The sequence below is a fragment of the Rhamphochromis longiceps genome, linkage group LG22, assembly GCF_057381845.1.
Source record: "Rhamphochromis longiceps isolate RC_006_pf linkage group LG22, R_longiceps_female_GT1.1, whole genome shotgun sequence".
Lineage (NCBI taxonomy): Eukaryota > Metazoa > Chordata > Actinopteri > Cichliformes > Cichlidae > Rhamphochromis > Rhamphochromis longiceps.
The window spans coordinates 32,792,365-32,804,694 of record NC_140577.1 but is presented as its reverse complement, the minus strand read 5'-3'; the positions used below and the strand labels follow the sequence as shown (position 1 = coordinate 32,804,694).

Sequence of the window (12,330 nt, the reverse complement as noted above, 5' to 3'; positions counted from 1 at the left end):
TCAATGTGGGGTCAGGTGAAGACAAGAAAAGAGACTATTACAATTTAACCGCATCAGAGCTAGAAAAAAAAAATCAAAACAGCTACAGAGCAGTGGGCTTTAAGGCCTGTGTTTTATTTAAAATAATAAAACTTTGGAAAGACCACACAGTCATTGTGCAGCATGTCATATGATAAGCATTATGGCCACAAAAAATGCACATTCTAACAGTATGTGTGTTAGCCCTGTTGAGTCCTACTGCAACTGTTCATAAGTGGAGTTCTTTGCAAGTATCTAGTGCTACTTGCAAAATTAGCAGAGCTGGACAATGACAACTATCCAAACATGGAAACAGACATTTCTACCTTGGCCTACATTTCTACCTACACTGTGCCAGCCTCTCTCTTCACATGTTGCCTCCTGTGAGATTCCTGACACCCCTCCCCCACCCATCACCTTCACTCAATACCAGGTTGAGATGCAAATGAGGAGACTTCACTCAGGCAAGTCTGCTGGACCAGACGGAGTGAGTCCCCTTGTCCTCAAGGCCTGTGCCCCCCAGCTGTGTGGAGTCTTTCATAAACTGTTTATGCTGAGTCTGAGTCTGCAGAGGGTCCCGGTGATGTGGAAGACATCATGCCTCGTCCCTGTACCAAAGACGCCTCGTCCCAGTGGCCCCCAGGATTACAGGCCCGTGGCACTGACCTCCCACATCATGAAGACCCTGGAAAGGCTCATCCTGGACCAGCTGCGACCCATAGTAAGACCACATCTGGATCCCCTTCAGTTCGCTTATCAGCCTCGTCTCGGAACAGAGGACGCCATCATCTACCTGCTCAATCGTGTCTACACCCATCTGGACCAGCCGGCGAGCACTGTGAGGGTCATGTTTTTTGACTTTTCCAGTGCTTTCAACACCATCAGGCCGACCCTCCTGGGTGATAAGTTAGCAGCGATGCAGGTGGATGCTTCTCTGGTGTCCTGGATTGTTGATTACCTGACAGGAAGACCACAATATGTACGTCTCCCACAGTGTGTGTCTGACAAGGTGATTAGCAACACAGGGGCACCACAGGGGGACTGTCCTCTCCCCCTTCCTCTTCACCCTCTACACCACAGACTTCAGCCACTGCACAGAGACCTGCCATCTTCAGAAGTTTTCTGATGACTCTGCGGTGGTTGGATGCATCAGCAGGGATGATGAGACAGAGTACCGGGCTGTGGTCGACTCCTTTGTCACGTGGTGTGAGCAGAATCATCTGCAGCTCAACGTGGCAAAGACCAAGGAACTGATCGTGGACTTCAGGAAGACCAGGAAACACTTGACCCCTGTTTCAATCCAGGGGGTCAGTGTTGACATTGTGGAGGACTATAAATACCTTGGAGTACACATTGACAATAAACTGGACTGGGCTAAAAACACCACAGCACTTTACAGGAAGGGCCAGAGTTGTCTCTATTTTTTGAGGCGACTGAGGTCCTTCAACATCTGCCAGAAAATGCTGAGGATTTTCTATGAGTCTGTGGTGGCCAGTGCGATCCTCTATGCTGTTGCATGCTGGGGGAGCAGGCTGAGGGTCGCAGATGCCAACAGACTTAATAAACTGATCCGTAAGGCCAGCAATGTTGTGGGGATGGAGCTGGACTCCCTCAAGGTGGTGTCGGAGAGGCGGATGCTGTCCAAGATAAAGACAATGTTGGATAACACCTCCCACCCACTCCATGACATGTTGGTCAGTCACAGGAGCTCGTTCAGTGAGAGACTGAGATTACCGAAAAGCACCACTGAACGACACAGGAAATCATTCCTGCCTGTGGCCATCTCCCTGTACAACGCATCCACTTAACACACTGTTTGCTGCTACAGCTACACATGTTTCTTTTCCAAATATTTATTTATGAGTGACTTATGTATGTATGTATGTATATATATGTATATATTGTACTATTCTTAGTTAGCGTATTGTCTGTCTTGTCTTAATGTTGGTTTAAAATGGAGCACTGTAACAAAAAATAATTTCCCCCAGGGATCAATAAAGTATTCTGATTCTGATTCTGATTCTGATTGGCAAAAATTGCAATGAAAGAAAGGCATTACTCTGTACACTGTGAGGACTCAAGTGATAAAAAATAAAAAATAAAATACCAAGTTTGTTTGGAAATCTGTTTTTTTTTGGGGGGGGGTTGCATTGACTGAAACATTTCAGTGCACTTGTTGTACATTCTCTTACTATAACACTAGAATATCTAATGAACAATCTAATGAAAATCATTCTGAAAACTCCTTTATCAACTTTGAATGTTGTGTAGTACAAAGCACAGAAGATGCTGTTGAAAAACTAAATAATGTTTTAGAAACTGTTAAAGCCAAGTCTATGCACAAGTACAAGTAGACTCTGCATCTTATGTACATGTAGACATTTCAAAGGGACTGCTTCAGTTGCCTAACTTTATTGAAAACTAAAGCTGAATAGCTAACTTAACTTTCTGCCAAGGAAAGAAATTGTTTGGTCTCTAACTGTCAAGCAGGTGTTGTTTGAAATGTGTTTTATTCATTACTTTACTTACTACTGGGGGCGATCGTGGCTCAAGAGTTGGGAGTTCGCCTTGTAATCGGAAGGTTACCGGTTCGAGCCCCGGCTTGGACAGTCTCGGTCGTTGTGTCCTTGGGCAAGACACTTCACCCCCGTTGCCTACTGGTGGTGGTCAGAGGGCCCGGTGGCACCAGTGTCCGGCAGCCTCGCCTCTGTCAGTGCGCCCCAGGGTGGCTGTGGCTACACATTCACATCACAAGTGTGTGAATGTGTGTGTGAATGGGTGGATGACTGGATATGTAAAGCGCTTTGGGGTCCTTAGGGACTAGTAAAAGCGCTACATAAATACAGGCCATTTACCATTACTTTAGGTTGGTTGATTGTATTTTGTACTGCTTCATCTGTGCCCGTCATTTTTCAGTAGGGTCTTATTTTTATATTACTGTGCATTATGAATAAAAGATTACTTATTACTAAAGGTCTGCTTTTGTAATTGTTGGTATTATTCATAAAATCTTCACTCTTAATTTTTTGCTCCATAAAACAGTACCTGGCAGTTTTTGGACATGGAGTGGCAGAGGTTGAGGTCCTGTGAGTCATCCAAAAGGGAAGTAAAAGGTTTCAGCATCCAGCCTTTTTATGATTGAATGCAGAGTACTATAATAGAGTTATCGTTAAGTGATTTTGCTAAAAGTTAATGTCTAATTGCAATTAAGAATATAACCAGGTATAAGTCTTAATCATAATGATGAATAAGAAGAATCTATAATAGGAGTCTCAATATCTGACCTCTCACTGAGATTCTCTTTAAAGTGGCATGTTAGTGCTAATGCTGACCTTGGGGCTCAGAGGTTCTCTGTGTGTATGTATTCAGGAATGTTAACTTGACCAATGTCCAATGGTTTGGCTGCTTTCCTGTTGGATTGTATAACACAGAACTAATGCCCCAGTGGCCAGGGCGTGCCCACCCTCCTCTCTCTCCTTCACCCCAACATCAGTATTAGAAACCAGCATTAGCTCAGAGTAGATTGGATTTCTGTATAGTGCAAGTGATTTGATTCTATGATTATTTGATTCAGCTTTTGCTTTGCTCTTGCTAAATTAAATATCTCTTCAAAAATGATAAATTATGGACATTATCTTTTTAACCCTCTGTGAAACACTAAAGGTAAAAACCTGTGTAAAAAGTTTACATCTATTTAAATAGCTCTCACAGATTACTCCGGTCTTTAAAATGACCAGATCTCTGGGGCCTGTTTTCCAGGCCACTAAATTAAACCCAGTCAATTACCAAGTGCACCGATCCTAATCCTAATAGGCACACAAGTCCAAACATCTAAATGTTTAATACAATAGACAGGCACAACTCAAGCATGGAGAGTCAGACACCAATCCAAATATGGAGCATATACAAACTCAAAGTGAGTAATTATCTGATGGTTAAATAATAAGACTGACTCAATAGAGAAACAATAATAAGGGAAGACAAAGAGGAAATAAAAATGACAACAGTTTAAACATACCAAGACTCATAAAATAAAACAGGAAATTAACTGAAACCCAAGAGTGTGACACATATACATTTATTGACACATGTGATTCGTTTCTTTCTTTGCCACATTTGTGCGATATGTGACGTCACTTACGTAACATTGTGTGGATTAGGAACCAAAAATTTTGCTCAACAGTTAACTCAATACAAAGTCAAAACATGTGAACATTTTTAACCAATCCTGTTTTACAGATGACATTAATAGCAAAAAAAAAAAAAAAAAATTCAACAAGTTTCATAATTTAAGAGAGGTGATCCATTTTGTCACAAAGGAAAGAAAAAACAGAATCCACTGCTGAAAGACCAAAGGTGTTAACTTTCAGGTTTTCTTGGATTTTGCAAAGACTCTGTTATTATAAAATAAGTGTATTAAGAATATTAAACCAATAATCCAGATAAGTGGAAATGTCTCATATCACCAAAAAAGATATCATTTTCATTCCTTTGTTATATCTGCACTTGAAGGATTGATGCCTTTACAGACTTGTGTCCCTTGTGACATCACAGGCCAATCTTCCAGCAAAGCCAAGGCCTAACTCCCCAGCCTCTTCACTCAGGATACTGAACAGAGTCAGTTTAGTTTGGGCCTTCTTGGGGCTGTCAAAAACCATCGCAGGTACACTGAAAAAAATGTTTTTTTGGCCCTGTAATTATTATTTCAATTAGCTATATAAATTTTACAAAAAAATACAAATTCAGTGCTATTACTTTAAAATAGCAGTTTTTCTTGTAGTGCATTACTTGAGGATTGTTTGTAATTATGTGTCCTCAGTTTTGTATGTAAATTGAATCATTCGATCCAAGTAATATTCACTAAACCAATTCATTGGCTTAATTAGTTGATATTTCCAAGTAAAATGTAATGGAGTGACATCAGTGAATATGGCCACCTTCTCTGCATTCGGAGCATGACGTCAAAGCCCCTCCCCACATTTGAGCGGTCTTTCTTCAGACATACCATGGTTCACATTTCGACGGTTGGCAGACTTGACGGAAATGGGAAGAAGTAGAACCATGAATGTAAGTTTTAAGCGGAACAAACTTTGTACGTTCCTGTTGGCTCACCTACTTAAGTCAGTTTCTCCGCACTGAAAGAAGCTGCGCTAGCAAATAGTGTATTTTCCTGCTAGACTTGCTGACTAACTTTCCTGGCAGGAGGTATGTCCAGAATTTCCCACAGCACTTTACAGCTTAGATGGCCACCTAAACAACACACGCCTGCTGCCTTAACTAACGTCTTTGTGAATAAAACGACCACGGTCCAGTTTAAAATAATTGCTGCACAGCTGCCATGAGGTGTATTTTGAAAAATAACAAAACAAAAAACGATATACGCACTCGATTTCACTCAAGTCTTCATATTGACCTGTTTTAAATTTGCCACCGAACTAACATATGTAAAAAAAATAATAATAATAATAAAAAAAAAAAATTAATATCAGTGTGCATCCTTGAGTTAGTAGAAATTAGTTGAAAAGCATATAGATAACCTTTTTTCTTTTTTTTCCTTTTTTTTTCTTTTTTTTTTACAGAACATAGGACCTTCTGACTGCTAATTTGAACTCCACAAGGTAAGATCAAATTAGTAACGATTAGGTTTAACTTGTCACATAATTTGTCTGTTTAAGGTGCCACAACATGAGATGGATGTGTAAGATATGTAGCTTTGAGTCAGAGAAGAGGTTGGGATTGTTAAAACACTACAGACTAAAGCATGGAAATGGTGGTCGCAGCCAGTCAGTCCCTTGTCTTCACACTGATTGCCCTTGCTCGTTTAAAACATTTAATGCCCTTAAGACCCATTTGTCTTGACACCATGTGAAGATGGTCACACAAAGTGGACCTCTTTCATTTACTTGTCTACTTTGCTGCTCTGTTTTTTTTAATTCAGAGAAGCAGTATTTTGAGCATCTTAACAACCACTTAAGGAAGTTTGAAGTAGTTGCATGTGTCTTCAAAGACTGCAACTTCAGTACAAATATTTATTCCACCTTTGCTACACATAGACACAGAAAACACCAGTCACACACCCTTGAGGATTTTAAAACTGAAGTATTAAAAAGCAAACCTAATGAACCCATGTTTGCTCAGGATGAGACCTATGTGGAAGAGAGCTTAGAGCTTTGGGATGGGGAACCACAGGAGTTGTCTCAAGATATAAAAGAGAAATTTGGCCATCTATTTTTAAAGTTAGAAAGCATGTTCAATGTCCCAAACAAATGCATTGATGAAATAGTAGATGAGCTTCAGTTTATATCCACCTCTGCATCTGGTCCACTTTTAAGAGATGTGGTGGTGTCCACCTTGAAAAGCCATAACTGTGATCTGGATCCAGCCATTATCTCAGATTTAGTGAAAAATCTTTGTGAGACACACCCTATAAGTACTGCCTTGGGGACAGGTGGCCCTTTCACAACTTATTACAAGAGAAGAGAATTTATGAAGAAGCATTTTTCAGTTGTTGAACCAGAAGAACACATACTTGATAAAAAAAAAAGGGCAAAACCTTCCAGTATGTCCCAATATTGCCCTCCTTGGTGCAGGTCCTAAGTAAGTCTTTTCAAGAAAACACATTTGAAGGTGAAAAAAAAACTGAAAATGACTTTAAGTACCAGACATTTCGTGATGGATCTCACTATCAAAACAACAAGTTTTTCTCTGTAGAGGAGAACAGAGTGAGTCTCATCCTGTACGTTGATGACTTTGAGGTATGTAATCCTCTTGGGACATCTCGAAAAAAGCACAAAGTCACAGCTGTCTATTGGGTGTTGGGAAACATTCCGGTGCAATTACGTTCCACATTGACATCAATCTACCTTGCAATTCTGTGTAAGGCTGAAGACACCAAGCAGTTTGGATTCCAGCGAGTTTTAGAGCCACTGTTAACAGATATCCAAAGCTTGGAGAAAGATGGTCTTTTTGTTCCAGCGTTAGGGAAAGCCATTAAAGGGACTGTGGTCAGTGTGGTGGCAGATAATTTGGGGGCGCACTCTGTGGCAGGATTTGTCGAAAGCTTTGCAGGGTCATACATCTGCCGGTTTTGTGTTGGGGAGCGATCCAAGTTTCAGTCCAATGAAGTGAGATCTGGGTCTTTTCATCAAAGAACCAAAGATCAACATACACTGCATGTACAGACAGCTGTGTCTAGTCCAGATCACCCTCATTGTTATGGTGTAAAAAAACAGTGTGCATTGTCAGAAAAACTTGAGCATTTTCATGTTACATCTGGTTACCCTCCAGATGTTTTACATGATCTGCTGGAGGGTATTGTTCCAGTGGAACTGGCTTTGGCATTTGATAACTTGATCAAGAAAAAATATTTTTCTCTCATGGAACTGAATGATGCCATTTCCAATTTCCCATACAAGTGGAGTGATAAAACAAATCGCCCTCATCTCATTCCTGCTAACTTTTCGACTCGAAAATCAGTAGGGGGCAACGCACATGAAAATTGGTGCTTATTACGTCTTTTGCCTCTGATTATAGGTTTAAAAGTACCCCAACAAGAGCCTGTATGGCAGATGCTGATGACACTGAAAGACATTGTGGACCTTGTCATGTCTCGAGCCCATACTGAAGAAAGCATTTGCTATCTTGACAGCATCATTTCAGAACACCGAAGCAGATTCCTTGATGTTTTCCCCCAACATAAGCTCATTCCCAAGCACCATTTCCTTGAGCACTATCCTCAGCTCATTCGGGAATTTGGCCCCCTAGCTGCCCTCTGGACAATGAGATTCGAGGCCAAACACAGCTTTTTCAAGAAGGTGGTAAGACACACTGGTTGTTTCAGGAATATTTTGCTGTCTCTTGCAAATAAGCACCAGCTCATGGTTGCATATCATCAATCACATTCTGTCAAACCATCACTTGCGGTCACAAAAACAACAGAGGTCTCTTTAGATGTGCTTAAGGATGATCTAAAAGACCTGGTGAAATGCAGATTCCCTGCTGTTACAGCTGTGCATGTTGCCAATAATGTGTGCAGTTTAGGCACCAACTATGCAGTGAGAATGTTGTTGTGTTGTGGTTCCACTGCAGGACTGCCTGACTTTTCTGAAGTGTTACAGATAATGGTGATTTGTAACAAACTGACTTTTTTCGTGAGACAACAAAATACATGGTACAATGAACACCTGAGGAGTTATGAGCTGGAGAACACAGGGAGTGTGCAGTTACTTGAGCAAAGAGAGCTTAAAGATTTTTATCCTTTGGCTTCATACACCCTTGCAGGAAGACGCCTGACAACTTTAAAGCACCACATTTGCCTATCTTTTTGAAATGTGAGGAGAGAAGCTTGTGAATAAATGTCTGTATTTCTCTTCTGTTGTTGCAGCTTCTTCCTGTTGATATGGCACCCTCAGCGAAACTGCGGATAATTTTTGGGGAGGATGATGTCCACAAACTACTTTTACCTGCAGGCATCCCAAGCACACTTCAGGACCTCAATGATGTTCTTCGAGAGACATTTGATATTACAGGACCATTCACTGTTATGTACCAGGACATGGATTTCGATGGTCAGTTCTTCACTTTGACCTCGATTGAGGAAGTACAAGATAAAGCTAACCTCAAAGTAGTAAAAACTGAACCAGTAATCTTAAGTCTCACTACTGTGGACATGTCAGAAGTCGAATCTCCAGTTCCACTATCTACAGAAGCAAGCTCCTCCTCATCTGTATGCGACACAATCCTGTTGTCCTCCCCAGATGAGAGTGGACCATCCTACAGGTCTAAGCCATGGCCATTTAAGTTTGAAATACCAGACTTCTCTTATGATATAGACCTTGCACTGGAAGCAGGAAAGCAAGCTTATGAAAATGATGGCACACTTTTGAACAACCCAAGCGTAACTAGTAGCATTCTTGAGAAGCTTGCAGAGACTATATTTGGCTTCACAGCATATCCAACTGGTGTCCAGATTTTAGCTGTTGCTGAAGCCTTGGTAGCAAAATACCCATGCCTCAAAGAGCCAGGTTCTTTTAATGGCCTATATGGTTGGCAACAGAGGATAAAGTATAAAATGGGCAACTACAGGGCAAAGTTAAGAGGTCGCCAATTAGCCATTCCAGAGCTCGAGGTGAACACACTGAAGAGACGATGCTCCAGTGAAGAGGGTTCACTTAAAGGCTTTAAAAGGGCCAAAAAAGCTGAAGTCAACTATCTGCCACCACTGCCATTCGGTGAGACTGAGGAAACCTTAGAGATGGATAGACTAGATTTGCTGAAGGAAATGAAGAAGAAGAACAATGAGAGGGCAATTAATGAGAAAATGGAGAAGTCTTTCGCTATGAGAAGAAAAGAGGTTGTCAAGGATTGCCCCGCAATCCAAGACCTCTTAGAGAGGTGGCCTTCTCTGTTCTGTGAAAATCAGGTAAATCCAGTTCTTGTTCATGCAGCAACTAAGTGTATGTGAGATCTCATGAGTCATCTTTGACATGATTTTGTGTTTTATCTCTCATTTCAGATCAAAGAGGAGTTTAAGCGAATAACCACAATTCATCTGGAGCGAACGTTTTTGTCCAGATTGGACAGGTACACCACCAAACTCCTGGAGATATTTCGAAGGAAGGGCGGGACTGCAGGGACCAAAATAAAACCAATGTTGGACTCACTCAATAAGGTAAAATTTTAAATTGTTTTAATTACATAATCTAATGGAAAAGATGAGGTCATACACACTGAGAATGTATCACTCTTATTTAAAGGACAAGTTGACAAGTTTGTTATTTTAAACTTAAAGCTTTGTTTTCAGATTGTTTATGATGAAATCGAACGATTTTGATTGAAATTTGGACACATGCTGCTGGCCGGAGCTTTTTTGGTTTCTGTGGTAGCACACCCCCACCTCCACAATGGCTTCATACAAAGACGTGAAACTCACCGAGTGGTCAGGGGTGTTCACTGATATGTTCACACACAAATCGTTGCAAAAATGCTTTCCAACAGGTGTTTTACCATTTGTTGTAAAACTGGACCTATTTTTTCAAACGCCTTACACCTGTACATTCTTCCGCCGAGAGCTTGAATAATAGAATGGAATAGCGGCGGACTAATACCGTACATCACAGCACATCTAATACAAGTCAATGGAGTTGGACAAAAACTACAATAAAAACCAGTTGGAAAGTATCTTTTGCAGCGATTTTTGTGTGAACATATCAGTGAACACTTCTGACCACTCGGTGAGTTTCACGTCTTTGTAAACGACAGTTTTATGCATTTTAGGAAGGATTGTTCCAGTGCACCTATGAAGCCATTGTGGAGGTGGGGATGTGCTACCACAGAAACCAAAAAAGCTCGGGCCAGCAGCATGTGTCCAAATTTCAATCAAAATCGTTCGATTTCATCATAAACTGAAAACAGGGCTTTAAGTGTAAAATACTGAACTTGTCCTTTATTCTGATCAGTGTCTGTGTTGGCTGAAACTGTTCTCCTGATCCTGACACTGTGGCCACAATTAACAATTTATGCACATGATTGTCTCTACAAGTGTATACAAACCTGTCATCTCTCCCTTAATATGCGCTCAAAAGCAGAGAAATTTACAGAATTTTCAAAGTGACCCTCTGAGTGCAGCGAGATCCCTTCCTGCTGCCCATAGACTCCAATACAATTATTTCCCAAAATATTACTCTTGTGTGTGGGAATTCCTGTCCTTGACTGGTTAATATTGTGATAGGAGGTACTGATATGTTGCAAAAAATTCATTTGCATGTCCAGTGATGAGGCAGAAAACTTTCCTCACTGGGCAGAGACAGTTTCTGGACCCACAGATTATGACATGCACTGGACTCTTGTCTTAACACACATCGTTGAGAAATTCATGTTAAGTTGTACACTTCACAACGTTAGAATGTAGCTGCAGGCTTACATTCTCCATGGGTAACTTTCTGTTTACATCTGTATGTGCTGTTATGTATGTATGTTACATATGTTATGTTGTGTATTTTCTGCAATAAATTTTCTTTTTGGGTTTAATAGCATCATGTCGATGGCAGAAGGGACATTATCATTCGTTGCTTAGTTGAGTATCTTGGAGAGAGTGGAGAGGAGCTGATCAAAGACCATCAGGTATCTGATGATCATAATGACTGTATTAAAATTGTCTAACCTTATAATCTGGTCTTCACTTGTGATGATATATTGAAGGTCAAAGATTCTCTACACTCGTGATGTTTTTTAAAAAAGACTCAAGATTAATATTTTCAATCAGGCTTTTAACTAATTTCTTAAATCTTTATGCTCTTACCCTTTATTTTTTAAATCATATTTAATCTTTATCTTATCTGCCTTAAACTTTAACTTGCCTTTTGTCTGGTTTTTTTCTGACTATTTAACGATCACTTATTAACTTTATTTTATGAGCAAAAGAGTATTTAATTTGATTATACCTTTATAACCTATTTTAATGATTTAATGGTTCTGGTCTACCAACACGCGTGCCGTCCCATGGACAGCTCCAGGCTGGATGGCCCCCAAAAGTGATTTTCTTTGTCTCAGGGTCAGCCTCTGTGAAACACGTTCTGTAACTTTACGTATGAAAAGTGCCATATGAATATTGTTTGATTTGAGTATACTAAATTGAGTATACCTCTTTTTTATTTTTACATTTTTTTTCTCTTAACCTTTTCTTTTACTTGGAATCTATTCTAGTTATTTCTAATTGTGGTTTGTTTGTTTTCACAGGAGGACGTCAGCCAAGAAGCATTGAAAGAGGACTGCAGTAATCACATGATGAAGATCATCGTAATCCATCCCAATGTGGCACAGGAAAACCAAGATCCTGTGAACGTGTCGGTCATCATTGAGGGGACAGAAATTCTGGAGGACTGCGGAAGTGTGACAAACGCTTGCCTCCTGCTCATGGGTGTCATCTATGCTGTCAACTTAAGTTACCCACTGAAACTGAAATATACGTTTGAAGTATTTCAGAAGCTGTTTCTTGAGCTTGACATCCTTAAAATGTCACCAAAGGTCCAGTCCCTCCACAAGAAACTTTTAGCGTGAGTGTTCCAGTATTATTTGTGCTTTTGTCCAGTACAATTAATTTGTTTGCATTTTGTCTGTTTTCTGACAGTAATTTCAAATGTTGCTCAGTTTTATACAAGTTCTTTCTGTCCTGAACGTTCTGAGAATGTCTGCAAAGGTAGTGATTGCAACTGTTAATGGACAGAGTTGATGTATGTGTTCTGAAAGTTGATTAGAAGAAAGGGGACAGTGCACACTGAGTTTTTGAATAGCATGTTTTTTTTTTTTTTTGTA

General features: G+C 40.3%; 1 protein-coding gene across 1 annotated transcript; it reads left to right on the top strand.

Annotated features, from left to right (window-relative positions):
- Positions 1–7,796: 7,796 nt before the first annotated feature.
- On the top strand, positions 7,797–12,075 carry LOC146644341 (uncharacterized). The gene is made up of 5 exons (XM_085395416.1): positions 7,797–7,835; positions 8,402–9,439; positions 9,533–9,688; positions 11,050–11,139; positions 11,755–12,075. Exons 1-5 carry the CDS (start codon positions 7,797–7,799, stop codon positions 12,073–12,075), a joined length of 1,644 nt encoding a protein of 547 aa, XP_085251542.1.
- The last annotated feature ends 255 nt before the right edge of the window (positions 12,076–12,330 follow it).